The sequence below is a fragment of the Lissotriton vulgaris genome, chromosome 2_1, assembly GCF_964263255.1.
Source record: "Lissotriton vulgaris chromosome 2_1, aLisVul1.2, whole genome shotgun sequence".
NCBI classification, from domain to species: Eukaryota; Metazoa; Chordata; class Amphibia; order Caudata; family Salamandridae; genus Lissotriton; species Lissotriton vulgaris.
This window is the reverse complement of record NC_141687.1, coordinates 1,557,006,453-1,557,032,705: the sequence shown is the minus strand read 5'-3', so window position 1 is coordinate 1,557,032,705 and position 26,253 is coordinate 1,557,006,453. Positions and strand designations below refer to the sequence as shown.

General features: G+C 49.6%; 1 protein-coding gene across 2 annotated transcripts in view; it reads left to right on the top strand.

The window, feature by feature from the left end:
• Nucleotides 1–26,253, top strand: part of IQCB1 (IQ motif containing B1) — a 308,848-nt gene that overhangs the window by 165,343 nt on the left and 117,252 nt on the right. For both annotated transcript variants that reach the window (XM_086958877.1, XM_086958879.1), the window contains exons 9-10: nt 336–445; nt 25,375–25,517. In XM_086958877.1, the coding sequence (XP_086815003.1) occupies nt 336–445; nt 25,375–25,517 (253 nt within the window). The remainder of the gene's footprint in view (nt 1–335; nt 446–25,374; nt 25,518–26,253) is intronic.

Below are 26,253 nucleotides of genomic sequence, written 5' to 3'. Positions count from 1 at the left end.
CTAGGAACTCTACTCTGCCAGTGAACCATGGTACTTGGAAACAAGGCTGTAATTGAGTGAGATGTTTGACCTCACTTGCACATTCACCTGTCACACACTCTTTTATACATATTTTAATTGCCCATTTAAGTATAATTTGCCAAATAAAGAAGACCAGTTTCATTTAACTACTGCACATCAATCATTATGAATGTATTTTACCTTTGTAAACGAAAGATCACTTAAAGTACAATGTAGCCAATTGAATAATTTGTATTGGCTGAAAAGCAGTTAGTTGATAAATAGACAATTTAGATGCTGTTCTTTAACCTCATACTTTTGCTGTTTTGTTGCAGAAATTCCATGATGCCGCATGTTTAATACAAGCAGTTTGGAAAGGGTTCCGGATGCGGAAAAGGCTCAGAAACTTACCAAAAGCTGTGACTTCCCTGCAGAGAAGTTTCAGGTGAAGTAACCTGTTCTTGAATAGCTGACACCTTCTGGCGCTTTGTTTATATATTTGGCAACCTTTTTCGTGCCTTTTGTAGATGTGTGAGCACTGAGTTCAGATTTGGAGGCGCCTCTGGAGAGTATCTTTACCTACATTTCACTTGCACACTTCACTTGGATATCTTTTATTCAGTTAGAATATGTTGATGAAATAACTTATTTTTATAAAGAAGTCACGCATAAAAGGGTTGGATTTATGAAGAGACTGTCACACGGATCACCGCGTCTTAAAACTTTTAATACGTTTTGATGGCAAGATGGCTCAGTGAGTTAAAATGCCTGCTACGAATACCGGCTGTAAACTGCAGCTCCTGGGTTTGAAGCCCAGACTGGTCAACTCAGCCTTCCACCCTTCCAAGGTCCTTAAATCCTCGGCTAATAAATATATCTTCTCTCGTAGGGGATTTTCATGTATAGTCATAAGCACTGAATAGTCCCGCCCACATGTGGGAACCCCGAAACACTCTATCCCATATATCTTCTTAAGTGTAGATGTTCGCCTTTCTTCGGGAAATCCTGCAACATCACATAAGAAAGAAAATAGTATGCAACCTATAGGAGGAGGCTATAATGGCCAAATTCTTCATTTTGCAGATGAAAAAGGTTGACAGGAGAGGCGTCTACGCATATAATGCATAATACTTTCACAATCCCTTTTTTAGAAGAGCATAGAAATGAAGAAGCACAAGGCATTGTAGTCTTATAGGCTGTCATTATAAGAGCTGAAAATAGGCGTGGTGCCTTCAAGGCACCAGAGGCCTCCAGTATCCAGTCATGCTTAGCTAGAGGAAGTTACCTCAGTTCTTTTTGAGGTGAAGAATGATGATATATATATATATATATATATATATATATATATATATATATATGTATATATATATAAAATCTATGAGTATCTCTGTCTGTTTCACTGGGGAGGAGGGAGGGTTGCTTATGACTTATCATGGAAATACCCCTACAAGAGAACTAGAGTTGCAGGTAGGAAAAAATGTCTTCTCTCGTTGGGGATTTCCATGTATAGTCATAAGCACTGAATAGAATAGCAGGCCCTTACCTACTTATAGCGGTGACAAAAACAGAGAGTGAATTGCTGAAGCTGTTTCTGCAAATAGATTTTTGAGGGAGTCCTGCCCTACTTGTGCATATGCCCTAGCATCAGAATCACTGGAGTAATGTTTGGTGAATGTGTAAATAGACCTTCATGTAGCTGCCTTCCAAGTCTCTGTCCTTGGAATATTACGCATTAGGCCAGCAGTGGCTGCTTTACCTCTACTGGAATGTGCTTTCGGTCTGGCATCAAGTGTTTTATTAGCTTTCTGATTACATAACAGGATGCAGGAAACAATCCATCTTGAAATGGATTGCTTAGAAGTGGCTAGACCAGTGCGGAATTGACCATAATTAATATATAATTGGTCTGATCTGTGGATGTCGCATGCTTTAGGGAGATATAATTTTAACACTCTCCGTACATCTGAAGAATGAAGAGTTCTCTTGGCTGGTGTGGATGGATTCTGAAAGAATGTGGGATTAGCATGGAAATCTGAAACTACCTTAGGGGGGAATTCTGGGTGAGTTCTCATAACCACCTTGGAAGAATGGACAACTGTGTAAGGTTTGTGAGAACACAAAGGTTGGAGCTCGCTAGCCCTCTCCTCGGAAGTGACTCTGCAGGCCTTCCCAAATAAAGTCGAACATCTACATTTGAGAAGATATAGTGGATAAAGTGCTCTGGGGTACCTGCACGCGGGCAGGACTATTCAGTGCTTATGACTTCTCAGGTACAAAACTATTCCTTACAATGTTTTTGAACCTGCAGAAGTGTAATTTAATGAGCTATGTAAAAACAAAAAAGCCCTCTTCACTGGACATAAACATGGGTTTTTGTTGGGATGGGAATGTCCCCTACATTTTAGATTGAGGTGCACCCCTGCCCTGAGTTACCCACCTGCGAGTGAATCTGGTATCAAGATTTTCTTTTGGGCCTACACTTGCAAAATCGTGTGTGTGCCGAGGGTTAGGCCCTAAATTGACCATGAGACACAGAACTCTGTCTTCCAATTCAATTGGAAAACGCCAAAAGCATATCCCTTTACTAACAGAATACCACTGCTTTATCGTGGGGCATGCACATGAGTGGTGGTAGCAGCATTCTGTTTATGAATCCATTGTGATTCGACAGTCCTTTTTCCCTGTTGCAAGAAAGAGTGCAATGCCTCTGTTCCAATGATCCAAAGTTCTGCTTGTGTATCCTGCCCAGACCCTGTGCTGGTTACTCTGTGTGTATGTCAAGTGCATATTGTGTGTACAGTGCCTGCTAGGAAGACTCTATGTTGTTTGTGAGTGCTTGTATGCTGTAGCCAGTGGGATCTATTGAGGATTGCTCTTGGTTTTGACATGGCACAAGACATGTGTTGAGGCAGCCTCCCCAGGGAGTGAAAGTCTTTTGCCTGCATCCCTGGGCTTGAGGGTGTAGCTTCAGACACTGACATGTGAAAGGGAAGGAGATAGGGCTGCCTTTAGGATGTGCCCTATTTGGCATGGAATTGTTGGCTAGCCCTCTCGGAGCACCAGCATTTATTTAATGGTGGGAGAATGGGGTGATTCAGCAGATTCAGTTGTAAGAGTAAGGGAAGTTTCTAGGTAGGGCCTGTACCTTTTGTCTATTCTTGAGGGGCCCATCAAGGACGGCTGATGAAAAAGAGTTGCAAGAATTCACACCCTTTTTGTGCCTATGTTATGGGCACTCCTACTTGGATCCAGCATGATCACTGCTTTTGAGAAAGCTATCACATTACACAAAGAATTGCCTGCACTGCAGAAAGAAGATGAAGTTATGAAAGGGAATCCCGCCCAAACTGGTTCCTGAACTGTAAATCCACATCCACTGTCTGAAAACTATTTATAGAAGTGGGGCTTAAACCTTCCTACTTTGTTCCACTTTCATGACCAAAGATGGGCTAATCCTCAGGGTACTCAAGGACCTATGCATTCTAGGGCTGGTATTGCCAATAGCCAGTCTCCCACAGGTGACAAGAACATTACTTAGATTTGGAACATCACCTTAAACTGCACATCTTGCTGGAGCAGCTGTGGGTCTGCCTGAAATCTGCTTAGTGAGAAGGCAGTGCCTTGTCCCACAGAATCTGCCTGCCTGAGAAGGAGGAGCCCAGTTTTCAATTCCTGGAGAGGAGTGGACCATAAGAAGTAGCTAACCAAGGGAGTGTGCCTGGAGCTGACTTGCTTGAACACAAGGATCTCCCCATGTCACTGTATGACCATGAAATCAAGTTCAAAACCAACAGTTCACCAGAGCCTCCAGAACAGTGACAGCCACAGAAGACTGAAGACATATGCTGACTATGCCTTCATTGTACCTGAGAATCTTGTTCCCTCTCCAAGGACCAGTAGAAAAAGATTCCCCACTGCGAGAGCTGTAACCACTTTCTGATGTGGCTAATCTGAGCCTCTAAATCTCCAGTAGCTGAAGCAGAGAAAGAGGTATTGCCACTGAAACAAGCTTCAGTGACCCCTTACCCCATGCAGACAATAGCTGCACACTGGGGCTTGGAAATTCCAAGTGTGCGCTTTAATCAGGTAAAGCAACAATGCCGGAGAGACATCAACTCTAAATTGTCGAAACAGACTTTGGTGGACCTTTACGCGATAGCTGCAAGTCACATACAAAAACTGCCTACTCCAGGAATACGGACTGATCTAGGGTCACAGATTACAGGAAAGCTGCTTTACTTTACCATAGTGAACCTGCACCTGCGCTTAAGTCTAGGACTTTGTTTCTGTATGTAGTGTACCCTGTAGATATCGCAGTATGTGTCCCAGTACTTCTGCTTCTTCTTTATGAACTTTATTACGTTTTGGTGTGTCTCTTTTATTGAAAGAGAAACACTGGGCTGGACATTCCCTTATAGCTCCTTTTGTTTGATTGCTTGAGCTTTGAGGCCGTAAACCTGTACTACAAACGGACCCAAGGATGCCAATGAGGAATATCCCCAACCATCATGGTTGAGACCCAGTAAACCGTTCTTGCCCTGTGGCCCTCTGAATGGGTTCTGGCACTCTGTGTTGTTGATTTAGAAAGGTTCCATCAGGTCTGATGAATGTGATTACTTTTTGAGATTGCATCTGTATATTGTTTTTAGGTTTTTGATTCCTTTTTTTTAGTATAGTTTGAAACTTTTGAAAAAGCAAATCCATTGTGATATATTTGATGAATCTAACTAACCTAGAAAATATCACAAATACATTAGTTCCCCTGGGAAATCCTCCAACACGTGGAGATTGCTTTCAATACAGTGGGCCCTATGGTATATCCTTTGAATGGCTGTCAAATTAAACCAAAGGTCTTTGATACTTTTTCCCAAATAATATTTTTGCATTCCGCTAAATATTAATAAGTACGGTCTACTTTTAAATGTCCATAGGGATGCAGAAAAACAAACAAAATTGTTGATGCATCTCCATAAAGTTCCTCCATGCTATCACCAGAGGAGAAACCTTTTTACAAGCCTCCCTTTCTGCATTCGAGTTGTTAGCCCATCATTGATGCGTTTGCGTCCAAACCAATGAAGGGCTGGTGGTCGTGATGGAGAGGAGAGGAATAAGCATTGCAAGCAGCCAATCTAAAAGCCATGGTCCCATGCAATGAGGTTTTACTCCACCTCCGCTGCGTTGACCAAAGTGCTAGTGCAACCTTTAAAAGTGACAGTCTCCCGAAAAGAGCCCGGACAAGCAGACTCAAGGGCCCCCAGCTAAAGGCACAGAGCGAGATGGGGTGGAAGCCCCGGCAACCAAGGCTTTCATGGAGTCGCTCTTCAACTCTCTCAAGGAGGACATTCAATCCCTCCGACAGGACATGGCGGGGGAGTACAGGGAGCTACGCCGTGATGTGGATGACCTGGGGGAACGAGTGGCAGCTAATGAACTTTCTGGACAAGCTAGGAGTGAAGAAGTGGAATTCCTCCGACAGGAGATTGTCCGACTTAATGACCAGCAGACCGACCTCCAGTCCCATACGGAGGACCTAGAGAATCGTTCCAGGCGGAACAACATCAGGGTTCGGAACGTGCCCTCCTCGGGGGAGATGTTGCAAGCTATCTCCATGGTCTGTTCCGGGCAGTCCTCGAGGTGGGGGACGACTTCGAGATCCGCATCGATAGGGCACACCGGGTGGGCCCGGCTCGTAGATCGCAGGGGCCTCCCCCTGACATCCTGGCTTTTCTGCCCGACTATGCCTTAAAAGAACGCATATTGAAGGCGGCACGCCTCAACCAGCCCATTCAATACCAGGGCCATGCTCTGGAGCTCTTTCAGGACCTCTCGGTGATCACACTGCAAAAGAGAAGAGCCTTCAAACCCGCCACCACGTTCCTGCGCAACGAAGGGGTCCAGTATTCCTGGGGTCACCCCTTTAGACTGATCTTTCGCTGGAATGGGACCCTTCATCAATTGCGTTCCCTGAAAGTCACTTGCTCAGTGCTGGGGATCCCGTACGAGGAGCCGCAACTCGGCTCGGAGGGGGCTGGAGGCGCTGCGGGGTCTCCGGCTACATCCTCCCAAGCAACGAGCGACGGCTGGCAGAAGGTACGGCGCGGCCGCTCATCAAGAAAACCACTCAAGCCTGACCCAAAGACAGTGGAACAGGAGAAAGCAGCGGCGATTCAAGAAGTCTCCAGAGACACGGGGGCTGGTACTTGAGGTCCGGTAAGGGGGTTATGCATAGCAACCTGCTGCGCGAGGGTGGGGGAGTAGGGCGGGGAGTCTCGAACCGTCGAGCCGCCACTGCCCAATACCCACTACAAGTACTTTTTTGACTGCAGTTCTGAACTGGTAGGATGGGGTCGGAGGTTCTGGCCTGGACTTTGGGCCTCCAGTCGGGGTTAATCTTTCTGTTCCTGTGTTGGGGGGGGGGGGGGCAGGGGGTTGGGGGGGGGGGGGGGTGGTGAGGTGCTACTACATGGTGGTTCTCGGGGCCTTCGGATATCTAAGGAGTGGGGGGACGGACAGGGGCCCGGGCCGGTGCGGAATTGAAAGAGTGACCTTGGAGGGCTATCCCGGCGCCTCCGCCGAACATTGTGGGTTGGGGGGATGGGAAGTGAGGACTGTGGAGGTGCCCTGGGTGGGGGGGGGTGATGCTGGGGTGGGCACCTGTAGCGAATTGGTCCGGATCTGCCTATAACGATTGGAACATGGAATGTTAAGGGCCTAAACTCCCCGCAGAAGCGCCAGAAAGTGTGGAAATATGTGCTAGACCAACACTTAGATATAGTTGCACTGCAGGAAACTCATCTCCTGAAGTCGGAAGACCATCGCCTCAAACACAAGAAATACCCCCTTATATATAAAGCCTCGGCGAACACCAAGCAGAAAGGGGTAGCGCTGCTGTTTAGTCCGGCCGCACAATTTGAACCTATGTGCACTCAGAGTGACAAGGAAGGGAGGTGGATCATGGTCAAGGGCCGGCTGAAGGGTAAAGTGTGCACTCTGGTGTCAATATATGCCCCCAACACTGGCCAAAAGGGCTTTTTGCATACACTACTGGGTAAAGTGACAGATTTTGCAGAGGGGCCTGTTCTTCTGTTGGGGGACTTTAACCTGGTTTGGCATCCAACACTAGATAGTACACACACTAGGAGAGCTGACATGGGCATATTCTCCGACTCTACCCAGGCGCAGATAGGGGACTTGGGACTCCTAGATAGCTGGGGTGTGGCACACCCGAACACACAAGACTTTTCGTTTTGCTCCCATGTGCACCAAACCTACTCCCGCCTAGACTACATCTTCTTCAGCCAGTCCCTCCGGGGTTCCTTACAAGACGCGAAGATCCTCTCCATCTCTGTCTCGGACCATGGGATGTACACTATCTGTTTGACCTGGCTGGGTTGCGCCCCAAAACCGGCACGGTGGTACTTCCCGGAAGCACTAGTGAGAGACAAGGATTCGTGCATGCAACTGGGGGGGGGGGCATCGGGGAGTTCTTCTCCCTCAATAACCCAGAGGAGAACTCTGAATATAACACGTGGGACACGTTCAAGGCGGTTATTAGGGGTAAATGCATTGCGCTTAACTCGGCCCTTAATAGACAGTGCGCTAAAGAAAGGCAAGGCCTGGAACAGGAGCTATCGAAGACTGAACAGACACATAAGCAGACTCCCACCAGGCAAACGCAGAGAGCGCTCACGGCCCTTAGAGGTAAATTACGAGCCATATACAACAATAGGGCGGAGTTCACCCTCCTTAAACTGCGCAGCCTAGCCTACACACAGGGGGACAAGGTGGGGAAGCATCTGGCCAGACAGTTAAAGGATAAGAGGGAGAGGGAATATATCGGGGGGCATACGAGATGGTGCAGGGGACCTTCAGCACAGAGACGAGGACAAAGCTGATCTCTTTGGAGAGTTCTATGCGTCCCTCTATACAGCGGACACCCCAGACGCAGACTGTCAGGACGCCTTCTTGAGGAACCTGCCCGTCCCCCAAGTGTCCCCGGAGTGGAACGACCTCCTTGTAGCCCCTATCACCCTAGAGGAGGTCCTAGCGGCGATCAAATCCCTTAAGGCTCATAAAGCACCGGGGACGGATGGATACACGGCAGTCTTCTATAAGGCCTTCACCACTGAGATTGCGCCTCATCTGGTCCGCCTGTTCAATTGCATGGCTGCGAAGGGCAACTCAGCGGCCTCCATGTGCGAGGCGGTGATCTCGGTCATTCCCAAGCCAGGCAAGGATCCCTCCCACTGCGCCTCATATAGGCCAATTGCCCTCCTCAACATAGACGCCAAACTTTACTCCTCTATCCTGGCCGCGAGACTGGGCGACCTTATGCCCCTTATCATCCACCCCGACCAGTCTGGCTTCATCAAAGGGAGGCAAACGCACGACAACACTAGGCGCATCATTCATTTAATAGAGAAGGCCAATCGGTTTAAAATCCCTGCAGTGTTGATAGATCTGGATGCAGAAAAAGCATTCGACCGGGTGGATTGGAGCTTCCTGTGGTCCACCTTGCGGCGGTTTGGCTTCTCCCCTCACTTTATTACCATGCTCCAGGCCAACTACAGGCACCCGCGCTCTAGGGTCTCGGTCAACGGGGTGCAATAGGCCCCCTTTGGCCACTCCAGGGGGACGAGACAGGGTTGCCCCTTGTCCCCCTTGCTCTTCGCCCTTAGCATAGAACCCCTCGCTATAGCGATCCGGGAACACCAGGGCATAGAAGGTCTACCTTTCACTGGGGAGGCCCACAAAATCTCGCTCTTCGCGGATGATGTCCTCCTATCTCTGTCCAATCCGTTGGGGTCCCTCCCGCATTTGCAGGAGGTGCTCGTCTCCTTTGAGGGAGTAGCAGGCTTCAGGGTCAACCTGACCAAATCCTCCATTCTCAACCTGACTCTTTCTCCACCTGAGGCCACGCAGCTTAAAGCGCTATCTCCACTCAACTGTACGCCCTCCTCGCTACAGTATCTGGGGGTCCAATTGACCCCCAAGCTCAATCAATTATATTCGGCCAACTACCCTGGGCTCCTCGCCCGACTCCAACAAGATCTATCCCGTTGGAAGCCTCTTTTCCTCTCCTGGCTGGGACGCATTCACGCCGTCAAAATGACCCTCCTACCCAAGCTCCTCTATCTGTTCCAGGCACTCCCCATAGAGCTAGAGGAGGACTTCTTCAAGCGTCTTAAGACCATGCTCCTGAAGTTTGTGTGGCAGGGGGGAGGGCACGCTTCTCCTTTTACATGCTAAGGCGTCCGCAGCGAGAGGGGGGGGCAGGGCTTCCAGACCTTCGTCTCTACTATAAAGCGGCTCAATAGCGCGTCCTGGTTGAGTGGGCACAGATGGAGTCGGAAAAACACTGGCTCCATATGGACCGCAGCGTAGCGGGCAGGACGATCTGGGATCTGGTATGGCGCGCTAAGAAGGACAGGCCCCTCAATGCGTACATCAGTACCCCAACATGCACTACCCTCAAAGTGTGGGACACTGTGGCTGGCAGAGAGGGCTGGACGTCCTTCCCATCACCGCTCACCCCGATCCATTTCACCTCTTCCTTCCCTCCGGCGATTCGAGAGGGACCTTTCGATGCCTGGAGGACGGGGGGCTGTCTCGCACTCACACACCTGTTCCACGACTATGACCCACTCACCTTTGACAATTGCAAGAGGGATTATGGGTGGGGGACGGGGAGCGATATCACCACGCACAACTCCTTCACTGGGCCCTGAGTCCGCAGGTTAGGGAGGGTGCCACCAGGCCTCTTACCTCACTCGAGTTATTCCTGCTCAAGGCCAAGAACATGAAGGGGGCAATCTCGGCATTGTACAAGCTCCTACTCTCTACAGAAATTGCACCACGGCCGCGCTATATGTCATGGTGGGAGGGTTTGGCGCAGCGGGACATTGGGGATGAGGATTGGAAACACCTATGGGCAGACATCTTTCGCTTTAATCGCTCCACGAAACTGAGGGAGGCACACATAAAGGTAATGGCAGACTGGTACCTATACCCGACTAGACTGGCCAAGATCTACCCAGGGACATCCGATAGGTGCTGGAGGGGGTGCGGGCTACTAGGCGACTTCCAACATATATGGTGGGATTGCCCCTCCATTAGGCCGTTCTGGGAGGAAATCCTGGCTCAGGTAAAATCCATTTTAGGGTATCCGATCCCGACTACGATGGCAGAGACACTTCTGGGCCTCCGGGACCCCCAGTTAGAACACCAAGCCAGGGCAGATAAAAGGATTATGTGGTTGTGCTTGGGGGCAGCTAAGCTAGCCATTGCAAAAGCTTGGAAACAAAAAGAGGCGCCAGCGCTGTCACTGTGGCATTCCCGCCTGTGGCAACTGCTAAGCCTGGAACGCATGTCCGACATTTCCCGAGAAGACTCCAAGAACTTCGAGTATCGCTGGGGGCCACTTGTCAGGTTCCTCTCTGAGGGCCTCCCATCGGCGGTGTGTCCCTCTACAATCAGGGCCTTACACCTGTTCCAGTTCTAGACACAGCACACAGGCCTCGAGGAATGACGCTACACTGTAGGGCACTTTCACCACTGGGGGGGTGGGAGAGGGCGTTTGGGAGGGAGGGGGGGTTGTTGGGGGTTCACGTGTTCTAGGTAAAATTGTCCACCTTCAGCGGTCCTGGCGCTCTGGGAACGCGGGAAGGGCTAAGGCTCTCACTAGTATGGCCGGAGCGTTGTGATTGGGAGGGGCGGCCCTCCGCAGGAGTATTGTGCTGTGTCATGACATTGGGGGATTCTTCCTTCTGGACTCTGCTGAGACTCGACCCTGGCAGCCCGAGAGCGGACTGTTATAGACGGACTGTGCATGGTCCAGGGGTTTCTAGAGTCGTGGCTAACTGTTGACCCCCTCATCTGGCTAAGCTTTGATTGCAATGCTCCTTGTCTTATGGGCCCCTGCGTGGGCATGTTGGCGGTTTGTGCCTTGCATATTTCTTTTCGAATGTGGACAACAATAAAATCTGTTTATAAAAGTGACAGTCTCAGAGAAGCAGTTCCAGAGCAGCTGGAGTCTCCATCTTGATTCTCTTTCCTGGCCTTTACTCCCTCCACAGACATACTAAAAATGCAAAATTGACTCATCCACATTATTTCCTTGCATTTGTTTGACATCTCTTTACTGAGGTGGGACAGAGTAAATTGGGTTCAATGGCAGACGCACATTTTGCATGTGGTTCCCACTTCCGGTCTCCACCTTGCATGCCCTGAGAGGCGAAGTATCTCAGGAAGTAGTGTATAAATAGACCCTAACCGGAGAAAACAGAGGGTTCACCCTGTTAGACATATTGCATAGGAGCTCCTTGGGGACATATTGCCAAGAGACCAACTCCCCATTCCCTGCCATGTCGGATCCTGAAATTATGCTGTTGTTTTGCATTGAGGCACTGGCCTGAGGCTTCGGTTCAAGGAGCAAAGATGCACCAGAAGATACTATGAAACTTAGTAGATAATGGGTTGAATTAGGAAGGACCAACGAGTGGAATCAAAGGCTAGCTGATACCTCATTGGTCTCTCAGGACATCCAAAGGGCTGTTTCTGAAAAGGGCGGGAGTGAAGATTAGAAAGGACTGTAGCTTAAAGAGAGCACATCGCTAAAGGAAGGGGGATGGCGGGAGGGGGGAATTGCTTTTCATTCAGCTAGCTATTGTTAATTGGCATAAATAATGGCTAAATTGGAAAGGAGTTTAGGCATTAGTCACAAGAGGGGTCTTTGGAAGGACACTGCTTAGATTTTTAGAATATAACTGGATGGTGCAATTAAGCACATGCTTTAGAACAAGAGCTTTTTTTTTTTTGTTTTTTTCTTGTTTGCAACAAGATTTGACGAGTCACTGGGTCACCGAATTGCCAGCACCCTCAAAGTTTAAGAAAACAAACATTTGCAATGCAATAGGTCTCGCATTTACGAGAGTTTGAGCTATTGGCATTGTAAATCACGATACATTTAATTTATATGTTGTTTTTAAAACATAAATAAAAGGCATTGTCATTTACAATACCAAAATGGTTAAACTCTTGCAAATGCGAGACCTATTGCATTGCAAATGCGTTTGTGCTATTAAAATAAAGTAAAGTGTGAGGAAAGAGCGTGTCCTGCCTGCTGTTTCAGGAAGGACAAGGTTATTTGAGAAAATACGGTTTGGAGGCTGTAATTAAAGCCTACCTGAGGGGGGCGTGGCTTGGCCGGCTGCAAGATGGCAGCACTCTTAGTGGGCTCTGCCGGCCAAGCTTTAAAATCCGCCATTAATCCTGCAGGAAATCGCACCTTACCTGCTCTTTGCCACCGTATATTGCATCCCCGCGGCGGGAGGCACTGTCCGGAGCTGTCTTTGTGCTCCTGCTCGACTGGGTGGCTGAGATAAAACCGCTGGAAGTGGCACAGGGTCTGTGCCTCGGGTCCCGTGAGGGCCGCAACAATGCTCCCCGGGCCACGTGGGTTCCTGGCGCCGCCTGCTGCAGGCCGGGAAAGGAGATCTTCCCATCAAGCCTCCTGATGAGTGGCGCTGCCTCGGGGGTGTCTGCTGGCGTGGTTGGGGGTCCGCGGGCCGTACCACGGGGTCCGGGCTACTGTGGCCTTGCCGCCGATACTCTGCTCCGCCCTCTACTGGCCGTCTTTATTGGGGGCCGCTAACGCCCGTACCGGTGTGATGTGGCGGCGGCCCCCCATGCCTCCTTGCCGGCCCTGCCCCCCTGAGTGCTGTGTGCCCCCCCCCCCCCCGCGGCCCCCCACCCACCCATTGCTTCACGTTGTGGCCGGACCGGGCCGGGACCCTCTGAGCCGCGGTCTCTGACCCTTGGCCTTTCTGGAGCGGCCCACCTCGGGTCTGCCATCCAGCCCCCTGGTGATGTGGGCCCGATCACTAGGCCTGAACGCACCATCGCCTGGCTCCCTTGACTGATGAAGCAGCTGGGGCTCCTACCCTGCTGGGCCTTGCCGCTGTAGACTCCTGGCTCCGGCGGTGAGTTGGGCCTGCGTCTGACTCCTGGTGTCTCCCGACGGCCGCTGCGGCCCCCGCTGGGCCCCTCCCGCACCTGGCGCCCCTCCATATCCTGCTGCTGGCCTGGGGTGTCTTGGGGGTTCACCGGAGGCCGCCTGGAGGAGGGGGACCCGCATGCGCCCTGCCTTCCTGTTTGGTGGGATTCTCCCCTGGACGCTACGGACGTCGTGGGACTGGGGGTGCCCACAACTGGCTGCTCCATTTTTGCTTGAAGGCCTAGGGAGTCTATCCGTTGACGGTGGGCTGCCGTCTCGGGGGGCTGCCGTTTGGGTCCGGGCCCCTCCCCCCTGTTCTTCCTTCTCCTGGGGAGCCCCCATATCATGGTCCATACTTGTTCCTGGTGCTGCTTGATACCGGCCATTACCCAGCTGGCGCTTCTCATCCGCCCGACTACCCTCCGGGTGTGGACACTGTCTGCCCAGCAACAATACCCTTGTGAAGCCGCTGTTTTCTCCCCCTCGGGTCGCCTTGGCCGCATGACTACACTCCGTCATGTTGCTGTGCTGGTGGTCCTCTGCGCAGGTTGCCCATCCTTGGCCCTGCCCGCCCCCGTGTTCTGGTCCTCATCATTGGCGTGCTGATCAGCTGAAAGCCTTCCTCTCCATGGGAAAGTCCGACCCGAAGCAGCCTAAGATCGCCTTCGATGTCCGCAGGTCCTCCCGCCAGGAGGGTTCCGGTGCTGAGGGGAGGAAGGCCGCTGTCACCAGGGAGGCGCCCCCCTCCCGAGACGACGACCTGAAGGTGATCATGCTGGGCGTGAAGTAGACGGTCACTGGCATCGCCACCCAGTTGGACCAGTTGTCGGCCCGCCTGGACTCAGTGAAGGCCTGTGTGCATACTCATGATAACCGCCTGTTACACGTGGAGTCCCGGGTCTCTGATGCAGAAGATGCCGCCACGCAGGACTGTCAAAAACTGCTGCAAATGAACAAGATCTTGGCGGTCATCCAGGAGAAAAATGAGGATTTGGAGGCCTGTTCCCACCGGAGCAACCTCCGCATAATGGGCCTTCCGGAATCACCAACATCTCCCCTATGGAGGACTTTGTAGAGACCCTGGTCAAAGAACTCTTCAGGCGACGTCCTCTCCTCTGTGTTCATTGTGGAGCGCGCACACCGCTCCTTTGGTCCTCGTCCCGGTTCCGAGCCCCATCATCGCTAAACTGCTCAATCTCCGGGACCGCAACGCCATTCTCAGAGCTGCACGGGACAGGGGCACCATCATCCACCAGGGCAATACCCTCTCCTTTTTCCCGGACTATATCACGTTTGTTCAGGCAGCCCGGCGGGAATTCCTCCCTGCTAAACAAATCCTACAGAAACACTAAGTTCCATACTCCCTGGCTTATCCAGCAAAGCTCAGAGTCCGCCAGGGCGCAAAGACTCTTGTCTTCCCCGATCCTCGGGAGGCATTGGCGTTCGCCATGAAGCTCGAAAAATCATCCCTGCCACCAACATCTTAATCCCCATCCGAGGCTGCGGACCGCCTCAGCGATTCCTTTTTTTACGTGATGCCTGATTCTACCCAAGTTTGGCCACCCTGCTTTACTGCGGGGGGGCATGCCTAGCCCTGCCATGCCCTCACGGGATGATTCCCAACTGCACTACTGTTTTTTCCCTTCCTAGTTGTGGGTTCCCGGGTGGGGTGGGTTGGCGTCTCAGCCTGATTGGGGGGTTGGAGTGGGAGTGGGGTTGGGGGTCTTTCTGTTTCTCGTTCTCAGTCATTTCAGTTGGGGGGGTTTGATTAGGGTGATGGGTGGAGCATTGTCATCCCTGCTGTGGTTCAGGGTGGGTGGGTTGGGTCGGTCTGGTGGGATTGCAGGGGGGTTCTTTTGTTTCCCTTCTAGGGATGTTGTTTTCTTATGGTACTGTTTGGTTTTTCTGCATTGCTTATACATGTCCATTCCTAGACACCGCATTGTACTTCCGGCTGCTTATTTCGCCGGGTTGATGGCCATTACATCTCCACTTCCATGCTGCTTGTTCTAGGGGTTTTCTGCTCCTCTACGGGGGAGATGGCTTCAATCCACCATTATATGTTTTCCCAGTACTGTTTCCACAAGTTTTGACTGCGACACTGCATCGTGTTTCATGCCACATTCTGTTTCCGGTCACTGGTCATTTATTGTTGGTGAACATGTTGCTCCACTGGTCCCTCCTTCCCATTATGTACTGCGCCTCCTGTGGTTGGGTTTTTTGGGGCACTATCACTGCTCACCGGCGCGCTCTGTTCTCAGTGCCACATCCGTCAGTTAGATGCCTGTGTGCTCTCCCCGCGCTGTCCTGTTTGTGGAGATCCCCGGTGGGCTGCTTCTATTTGCTTGCGAAGCCTCCAGCCTTCTCTGCATTCCGCTGCTCTTTGAATCACTTGCTCTTCATGTTTGCTGTGCCTGCCTGTGGTGCTTACCATCTGCGCTGCACAGCTTCACACTTCGGACCACCGTCTTATGGCTGACATCGTCTGCTGGACCTGGAATGTCCGTGGTCTGAACGACCACCATAAGGCCCAACTGATTCACTCACTCCTACAGCGACACAAGGTAGATATATGTCTCTTATAGGAGACGCATCTGCTGCCCGGATCCGTCTCCAGACTCCAAGAGCAATATTGGGGGGAACCCCACTCCTCCCCCTACTTGTCATATGCCAGGGGGGTATCAGTCCTATTGCGCAGGGGCCTCCCTTGGCAGACCGCCCAGGTACTCACCGATCCTGAGGGCAGGTATGTGATCCTCCACGGTTTTCTATTGGCCCAGCCTGTTAGGAATGCAGCGGTCTACGGTCCCAACTCGAACAACCCGGAATTTTTTAATAACATCTGGCACCTCATCTCCGCTTGTGGCCCGCAGCGGTCGTCTGGGGAGGTGATTTTAATGTCACCCTATCGGCGGCCTTGGATCGATCGGGCTCCTATACGTCCCATCCGCGTGCCACTGCGGCTCTCACGTCTTTTTGAACTGATAACTCTCTTTATGATGCTTGGCGCCACTTCGCCCGACGCCCGGGAGGGTACCTGCATTACCAGCGCAACAGGCTATAACCAACTATTTTCCGTTCGGGGCGAATGTATTTCTAAACAGGCCGGTGTCCTCCGTTCTCTCTGCACTACTCTGGCTAAGCTCGAGGCGGAAATTAGAGATCTAGATGCCGCCCAGGCGGCTCACCCCAGTCGTGAGACGCTGGCATTAATACGTCAAAAACACACTGAATTCTTGGAAGAGGCAGGTCGCGAACTGTCCTTTTTGGGCAGGGATTGTCGGGCACGTCGTTTTGGTGAGGGGTATCGCCCGGGGCGCACTCTTGCCAATGTTTTCTGCCCACTGCGAGCTGCTTCCTATAACGCCCCTCAGTGATGGTGGCCCGAGTAGGACTACGTCCCCGGAGGAAAATCCCGCTTTCTGGACTTTTATTCTCAGCTGTATTCTGCCGGTACTCCTCTGCCACTGGAGTATTTTGCGCTGGTCTGGTTGGAAGACTAACACCGTAAATTTCTTGATGAACCTTTCTCCAGGGAGGAAATACTCACTGCCATCCGTAGCTTACCCAGGGACAAGGCCCCCGGCCTGGATGGCTTTCCAGCCTCGTTTTACAAAATGTACGCCGATCTCTTAGAACCACACTTGGCGGCTATGTATAATGAATCCTTCGATACTGGCCTCTTCCCTCTATTGTTACGTGAGGCGATGATAACTCTGCTTCTTAAACCCGACAAACCGGCCGACCTTCGTGACTACTACCGCCCCCTTTCCCTGATCAACATTGATAACAACATTTTTGCCAAATTGATCGCCTCCCGTCTTCTTTTACTCATGCCCCTCATTGCTCTTCCCGACCAATCAGGTTTTATTCCCGTTAGGGCAACTTCGCATAACCTCCGAACAAACTTCTCAGTTTTGCATCAAATTAATCCTAACCTTCCGGCTGTGGCTGTCCTGTTGGATGCTACAAAGGCGTTCGATGCGCTGGAGTGGTCCTTTTTATTTTACATCTTGCCGCGCCTGGGCTTCAGCGACTTTTTTATGCGCACGGTTAAACTCCTTTACCCCAATCCCTCGGCACGTCTCCGTATTAATGGCCAGGTCTCTGACTCTATTAGTATTGCTCGTGGCACACGTCGGGGGTGCCCGCTATCGCCCATGCTCTTTGCCATTGCAATGGAGCCCCTGGCCGCCAGGCTTCGGCAGCACCATACTCACAGAGGAATATGCTTTTCATCCCGCTCCCTACTCGTCTCCATGTACGCTGACGATGTTACCCTATACGTCTGTCATCCTCAGTAGAACCTCAGCCCCTTTGTCCGGGAAATCCTACGGTTTGGCGGGCTCTCAGGCATTCAAGTGAATTGGAGCAAGTCTGTTCTATTCCCGTAGACGGATGCCACCGTGCCATTCCCACCGGACTTTCTGTTCATGTGGGCCTCTGACCCCACGCGATATCTGGGTATCTGGCTGAGTAGGGACCCGGAGGAACTGTGGAGATCTAACTTCGGTTGTGCGGTTGACTGGCTGGAATCTAGGATTCCATCGTAGAGCAGACTTCCGCTATCCCTGGCGGCCGAATCGCAAACGCCAAAATAGTGGTCCTGCCTAAATTTCTCTACCTGTTTTTAAACATCCCTATTCTTCTTACTTCTCATTTCTTTCGCAAATTATGCTTCCGAATCCTTTCGCTCGTCTGGGCGGGTAAACAGCCAAGAGTCGCGTATGACATCCTTACTCTCCCCATGTCTACCGGTGGTATGGGTGCGCCTGATTTCAGGATCTATGCCTTGTGTGCCCAGGCCAGTTTTCTGCATTTTTTGATCCACCCTACCCCTTATCAGCCTCACGTTGCCGTTGAGACGGATGTAGCTTCTTCCTGGCCTCTGTCCACAGCTTTGTTCGCGCCCGCGGTGCGCCCTCAGGCGGAGGTCGACACGGTCGAGACATTGAGCTGGGCCTGGTCTGGCATACACCGGCTTTCCAGCCTTCCTGTGCCAATTCCGTGCCAATAGTGAACCACCCAGATCTTCCCCCACTTCAGCCTTCTGGCATGTCTAGTCATGCGTCACGGTTGGGTTTGAGGTCGGTGGCAGATCTCTACCCTGAGAACACTTTCTTTTCTCTTCCTGACTCCTCAGGGCCGCTGGTTTAGCTTTTATTCTACCAGCTGCTTGCTATTAGCCGGAAACTACACTCCACATTCCCTCAGCTCCCACCCACCATGCCGGCTCTGGATTTCATATATACGTCCCCATCGCCGCACAAATTAGTTACCAAATTATACGTGCTCACCCTAGTGTCCGCCCCTATTTCCTCGGACCAGGCGCGGGAGGCGTGGGGTGCGGACCTTGGTATTGACATTTCGCAGGCCGACTGACCTGTACTGCTGTAACCAGACGAAAAAGCTGTCACCGAACTACCGTCTCCGTTTAATACATTTTAAGTATTTGCACAGGCTGTACCGCACACCGGTTCAGCTCCACAGGCTTGGGCTCATTCCCAGGGACACTTGTGTACGGTGCACTGCCCCTGCCGCGGACTTCGCACATTTAGCGTGGCTATGCCCTAAGGTCCTTGAGTTCTGGCGGGTGGTGTGTTCCACCATTTCTGACATTACTAGCGCCACAGTGCATCTCGACCCTGCCCTGTGCCTCCTTGGCTTTGTAAAATTCTGTCCTCATGCTCCCCGACGTCTGATTGCGATGCTGCTGGTCCTGGCTAGGCGCAGGGTGGCCATGTGTTGGGGTCGTCGGCCTGCTCCAAGGGCTGAGAGCTGGCTGGAGGACGCCTCTCGGTATCAGACTCTCCTATCGGAGTTCTGGGACTTCTTGCCCTCCAAGTCCCGACCTGTTGATATTTGGGGCCCTCTGGTTACTTATCTCCATTCCCGTTCCCACTCCAGTGGCGCTGCCTCTTCCGCGCTCCCCACCGGTTCTTGCCCGCGGCGGCCGCCGGTGCTGGTCAGTGACTGCCTCCTCCCTTTCTATAGGCGCCCCAGCTTTTTGGTACTCTACACTGATGTTATTATCGTATGTGTGTTTCCCTTAGAGGGGAGGGACCTCTGTGTAGTGGAGCTGTGATCTCAACTTTCACGTTTTTCTACTTGCTGTAAGATGTAGTCTACTTGTTACCAAATGCTTGACTTGATCTGTATTTTGTTGATTTGAGCTGCAGTGCTGCACAGTATAATGTGTTTGACCTGATTTTCCTTAATAAAGGTTTTTGAAAAAAAAAAGCCTACAGAGTAACAACACACGTAACAGGGGGTGTCGCCTTGGGACGTTACAAAATGAGACAAGGCGGTACTAAGGAGGGACTTCTCAGCCTATTGATCAATTAGCATCCTGCATGTTTTAGAGGTTCTTTATCTGACAGATTTAAGAGTTAATGGCACTATTTTATTAAAAATGCTCAAAGTCTCAGTTTTGTAGTTCTTCCACAATTTGAAAGGCATTTAGATTCAAAGTTCCAGGTTTTTGTTTCCGGGAAGTTCAGGATGGAAAATGTCTGTTATGGGTGTTTTTCAGATCTTCTTCAGTTTAGTTTGACCATTTGCAGAGAGTTTTAGAAGGGCAGTGTAAACCCTAATGGCTGAGTGGTCCACAAGTTTAGCTTAATGGTTTTTTGAATGTTTATAGTATACTGAGAAGCCATGATCTGGACCAGACTTTTGTCTTTGTTGTGAGGGGGGAAGGAAATACATCAGTTGAGGTAATGTAAAAAACGCCTTTCCAATAATCTGGAGTTGAGTGGGTTGTAGCAATGTTCCAAGGAATGTTAGTCTCCAAGGAAGATACTGATGGAGTAGTGCATGAACATAGATGAAAGGAGATCGTTAAAAAATGTTCAGGGGGAAGATGATAAATTATGTGAAGGCAAATAATTTTGTTCTCTGTAAACTTGATCAATGCTGACATCAGCTCGAAGGAGGGGAAGTCCACTACCCTACAGGACCATTTGTGTTAATGAATAATCGTTAGGCTCCTCCCATTATGGCAACTCTGCCCTTGTGTAAAATATCATTGCTGTAGGGCAAAATAATGTTGAATCAAAATAAAGAACCTTGTTTCTGCTATAAAGAGTAGGTCTAGGTAATGTAAAGTTATAAGGTGTACAAACTATGCTGCATTTAAGATATGAGTCTTGTCTGGGTATAGTGGATTGCTTTCCAGTACTAGCAATTTGCAGTAGGTTATTGTTATGAGTGCCTTCTTAAGGTTTGAGAGAAGGCCGGGAGTGCCTGATTTCCATAGTTAGTATGACAACGTGGATGTATGAATTCTTTGAGAGGCACATGGAGAAGGAGGGGAGTGGTTAGATGCCTCTGCCAATGGAGGGCAAAATTACTAGAGAGGAGGATAGGCTGCTTTGAAGTTGAAATGGTGGGCAGAGGATTGAAAAAGAACCCTGACGAAAGGAAGCTTTGCACATAGACAAGAGATTGGTGTCAACCTATCACAAGGATCTTGTCACTGCTACCTGTCTAATGGCAGGTACTGAGGGCTATAGACGATCTATAGGTGCTAAAGGAACATATGTATAAGAATGGGACTGAACAGCTTGAAGAGAATATTCTCTTGGGCCAGGAGCACTCTGAGTCTTAAAAAGAAAGGGAAATAAGATCCAAGAGTGATTTAGCTTGAGAAGACGGTTAGAGTACGATGGCAGCAGAGCAGTGCTTTTTTTATGTGGCTGTTAATCAGGGCCCCAGGCTATCTGCTCTCTCTGTAAAATGGACTCCATGTACTTTAGATACATATCCAATTGGATGTTGGTTCACCTTGTGAGCCCCTGTACAGTGTACCATAGGTACCCAGGGCATAGGTGCATCCAAGGCCTACCAGGGGCTGCAGCATGTATTATGCCACCCCTGGCTGGCCATCCAAACTGACACAACTGGCTGATCACTCAGCTGGGGTAAGGTTGTGTAATCACCCCTTGCTTAGGTATAGTATTCCTATACCTACCATTATATATAGACACATATACACCTATAAGTCACTCCTATGGCAGGCCTTGACAATCCTGAAGGCAGAGTGCTTGGTTTTATGTGAGATGGTGCTCTAGCATGAGCTGAGCCTGTCTGCAGCTTTCGGAACCATGTCCTTATAGCTGTTCTATGATATAGCCATTACATATGCTCTTAAGTGCATTATAATCCTCACGGTTAATGCTAACTTTGGTTTGGCTTTATCAAAACATGCTGTGTAAGGTGTCATACGCTTTGGAATACTACCCCCCCCCCCTCTCCGCCAGTACTGGCGGCGGGGTAGCAATCCACCCTTCTAGAGGGAGAAGGCATGTAGTTGTAGCTTTACCCGGTTAAAGTTAAACAGAGCCTCAGTATCACACAATGGATGCTGCTGCCACAGACACGAGTCTGACCTCTTGCTGCTGGGCGAAACTCCGGCAGGGGAGGCCTGGACAATAGGTTTCCTGCCTTGGGAGGTGCTAGCACCTCCCCAGACAGGCTATAGTGTATTGGGGCAGGGTGGGTTGAAAGAAATGAGACACTGCCTGAGGCACACAAGGTGCTCCATGCATAGCCCTGTTCAAACCAGTTGCTGGGGCACTCCAGCCCCAGCTCTGGCGCGAAACTGGACAAAGGGAAAGGGGTGTAACCACCCCCTTTCCAGATTCCACCCAAAGGAGGGACCTAGCAGGTAATCCAGCCCCTTAGATTAGTATGTTATGTTATGAGAATTTGTATAGCGCGCGGCTGCCCCAGCCAAGGGGCGTCCCGGCGCTGCGAACTGACCAGGGTGCAAAGTGAAGGTGCACAAAGAAAACGGATTATTGGAAAAGATGGGTTTTGATGGCTTTCCTAAAGGCTAAAAGATCATGCATCCCCCGTATGGTTACAGGCAGGCTATTCCATAGCTTGGCAGCAAGGAGGCTGAAAGAGCGTCCCCCAACTCTAGCAAGTCTGGTGCGAGGGATGGTCACTAGATGTTGTCCCTCTGAGCGGAGAGATCTGCTAGGTGTATACTCAGACAGGAGGGGGCTCAGCAGTGGGGGAGAGGCGGTTTTAAGGATCTTGAAGGCTAAACATAGGGCCTTAAACTGGATCCTTCTTCCCACCGGGAGCCAATGCAGTTTCCTTAAAGTTCCTGAAACAGAAGAGTGGCGAGGTAGGCCGACCAGAGCTCTGGCAGCCGCATTCTGGACTCTCTAGGAGCTGTGTCTAGAGACATTAGATTATCCTGAACTGAAACTCTGAAACAAAACTCTGGACCTTCGACATTCTACTGCAACTAGAAGGCTGAAGAATCTCCCTTGTGGTCAAGGAGTGACCACCCTGTGCAAACAGGCACCATCAGTGACTTGCCGGTTTGCTTTGTCGACGCTCCCGCCGGAACCCGAATACTTAGCGACGCAGCCTCTGGACTTCCAGACTTCTCTGACTCCGACCCACATCCACAGCAAAGCTGAGACCCGTGGCGGACACAAGAGACGTGGGACCGGACTACCTGCAGTACCTGCTTTTTGCTAACAGTGCAGCTTCTAAGGCGTCCTCGAAGTTGTGCATTGGGACTTGAGAAGCCCCAACCCCGAGCCGGAAGTGCACCGAAGCTCAGCACTCCACACTCCACGAGTGCCGCGTGGGGCCTGTGCCGGCATTTCTCCTCGACGCATCTTCGCGGTTGCTAGCCTGTTGGCTAGTGGCCCTCCTGAAGACATCCTTGTGAATCAACGCTGCTTGCCTGGTTGCTCTGGGCTTGCTCCTGCTTTCCTGTAAAGGGGAAGCTCCTCAGACCTTGCTGGTCTGAACAAGAAGCAGATCTTCCTTCCTGCGTGGATTGCCTTTGCCAAGGCTTGTTGACTCCAATCCGGAAGCCGACACCGCCAACAGCGAGATCCTTTGTGGGACAGTCTGTATCCAGCTTCTGGTCGTCGTCGACGCCTCCTGGTCCACGTGGCTGCAGAGACAAGCTTTGCATCTTTACCTGATTGCAACTCTACATCGCCTGGTTCCTTCCTGGTAACTGGCTAGTGACCCAGACTCTGTCCCCTCTGCTTTCAGGTCCTTCACTGCTCCGATCCACCCTTGGATCCATCCGGATATCTTCCTCCTGGTCACATGCAGCATCTTTGTGCAGCTCTCCAAAGGATTAGACGACGAAACCCGACACGAAAGAACACCTATGCACCCGGCTTCCCTGGGGGAGGTAACTTGAGTACTCTGGTGCTCCCGTGGGTAACAACTATCCAAGTGTCCTAGTTTAACTGGGTTTTCCCGTAGTCCATCCGGAAGTGTCCGAAATCAACTACTTTGTAACTTTTACGTTCCCATTGAAAGTCTATGGTAACTTGCGTGTGTGTTTAGACACTGCACACGCATCCTGTGGGACTCCTACTTCCTAACCTTTGGTTGTGCAGTGTAGCCCCAGCAATTCTCTAGGCCCTAGGCCTATTCACATTTCCTGAAGTGGTTCTTATACCACTTATTTAGTATATGATTTGTGAGGCCCCTAGGGCAGAATTGTATTTGTGCAACTTATAGTATGCTTATTGAGTAACTTGTGCTGTATCTCGAACTCTGACCTCATAAAGAGTGCAGAGGGGTTGTGTTAGTAATAAATACATATATATTTGATATATACCTTGTGTGGTGTTCTTTCATTTGGTATTCAAGGGGTTATTATTGGTAAAACTATTGGCTTCACATGTTCTCTGAAGTGTTAGCCTAAGACTGCTTTGTCCATGCTACCACTAGGATAGCTGGTCTATAAGGTTGACTTTACAACCATCACCATAAGGGTTGTTTGGACTGATACAGGATGCCCACTAGAATAGTGGACATCACATATCAGGCCAACTTCTCACAGTGTCTTGCAATAATTTGATCCTGTTTAGAGGTTACTGAAGGATTGGCGGAAAGGTGTGACAGTATATTTATGCACTGTGGCCACTAGCGGAGAGTTAACTCCTATGTAGCTAATGGGGTGCCAAATCGAAAAATGAGCAGGATTGGAGAAGGATTTTGATGAAGTGACAAGATCAGTCCATCATTGAGAGCAGCACTAGCAATCGTACACTGTTTTCTCAAAGCTAGATGAGCTTATTACTGGGGCTCGTTTTATCAATCAAGTCAGAGCCCCAAGTGATTGTATGAAAGACCAGTGGCTTGTTTTGGGGACATAGGTTCTACCAAGTTCCCTGTAGATTTGTGTGAGATGAGGGTGCAGCGGCAGCAGATAAACTAGTCTTCACTTGGTGTGTTGATGGTTTGTGTGAGATAAGGTTGCAGCAAAAGCAGATAAACTAGTCTTCCCTTGATGTGTTGATGGTTTGTGTGAGATAAGGTTGCAGCAAAAGCAGATAAACTAGTCTTCACTTGGTGTGTTGATGGTTTGTGTGAGATAAGGTTGCTGCAAAAGCAGATAAACTAGTCTTCCCTTGGTGTGTTGATGGTTTGTGTGAGATAAGGTTGCAGCAAAAGCAGATAAACTAGCCTTCGCTTGGTGTGTAGATGGTTTGTGTGAGATACGGTTGCAGCAAAAGCAGATAAACTAGTCTTCACTTGGTGTGTTGATGGTTTGTGTAGGATAAGGTTGCAGCAAAAGCAGATAAACTAGTCTTCACTTGGTGTGTTGATGGCCAATAGAATGCTTGTCATTGAGCAGTGTACTTCTTCTATGTTGTTTTCCTTACCAAGCCTCTTTGGTTTTCTAGCATCATGTAGTTGAGACCTTTAGTTGGGCGATTTTTTAACAGTTGCCACTTGCATTCCAGGAGCCAAGTCCTTTTTTTAGGGCTTAATATTTGTTTGACAATGACCATAGGGACTCTGGAGTTATTCCTTACCGCTTTGTCGTTAAAGTAAATAGTCCTGCATCGCAAGTTCTGGGGATAATTACTAATTCACCTGTAGTGGCGGTCAACAACATTTTTAACAGGTGCAGCACAGAGAATGGAATTACCGAGTACTGGTGCATGAACATTCAGTAGCTTTTTGAAGAAGGTGGCATGTTTCCGCCTAGCTCAAGCATTGTTTCTTACTTTGGGCTAGCAGATCTGCTCCAAATGACACTACTCTTATAGGCTACAGATGCTTCGCTATATGTGGAAAACCCCAATGAATCATCTCGAAGTCAAGCAGTAGATAGTCACAAACCTTTTGTTTCATTCTCCTCACAGTAAATATTCATGTGTCACTAGACTGTGCTCCTGCTCGCCTCAGTTTGGAGGCATAATTCAATTAAGTTCCCAAGATGCTTAAAGTATGCTTTGTGCCTGGTGCACTATATGTAGTGATGCACTGCTTTGTCCACAGGGATGATCTCAAGAAAGATTCTTAGCTATGGCTTAATTTAAATGAATGTCTTTGGAATAAGCATTTCACTTGATTCAAATTATTTACTTTAATTTTAGGGCCAAACGAGAACAAGAAATTATTATTTTACAACAACAGAAGGAGGAAGAGGATTTAAGACGGCAGCTACAGATCCACAGACGGCGAACTATGCGACAGTTTCATGAACGCCAACTAACAATGCTAGAAATTGTCCATGCTGGTATGTTGAGATATACATGTCGGGGAAGGAGTTGCAATAGCACTGCATAGATTTGGCAGTTATCTCTATGCTGTGTACACTTACAGGAGAATATTTTCTAATGTGTTTGAAGCATTTTATTTTGCTTCATAAAATGCTTATTAATAATGGTAAAAAGAAAAATTGGAGTTAAAGGCTAAAATTACCTTAGACATTTAAATGTAAAAAAATGTTTAGGCCTGATTCAGAGTTTATGGCCATTGTCTTTTGTATATCAAGAATTACATATGGATTTTAACTGTGAGGGTACAGGAGTGTGAAAGCATGATAAGTATGAGTGGAAAACAGTGTTGAATTAACGTATAACAACACTTTCAGTTGAAAAATATACCTTGGAGCTCTTGCGTGATGTTTAGTCCAAACAAAGGAGACTTTAACCGCCAAAGAAAGTAAAGGGTAGCAATGTATAATATATATGACATCATGATAGCAATCTAGGACATACATGCATATAAGAAAAGGCGTGTGTCCGTTTTGTTTGTGTATAACATGATAAATGGAAGAGGCATGTAAAGAAGGTTGGCGAATAAAAAGTGATCGCTCAAACGTGTAGATCTAACTCACCCCCTCCCCATCTGTGACACTTCTGAGATAGAATCTGACGATAGGAGCGGGCCCAATACTTAAGTAAAATAATAATGGAGGGGAGTTGTCAGCACTGCTGGGGTTCAGGCATCAGAACCCAGGAAACCTAGAA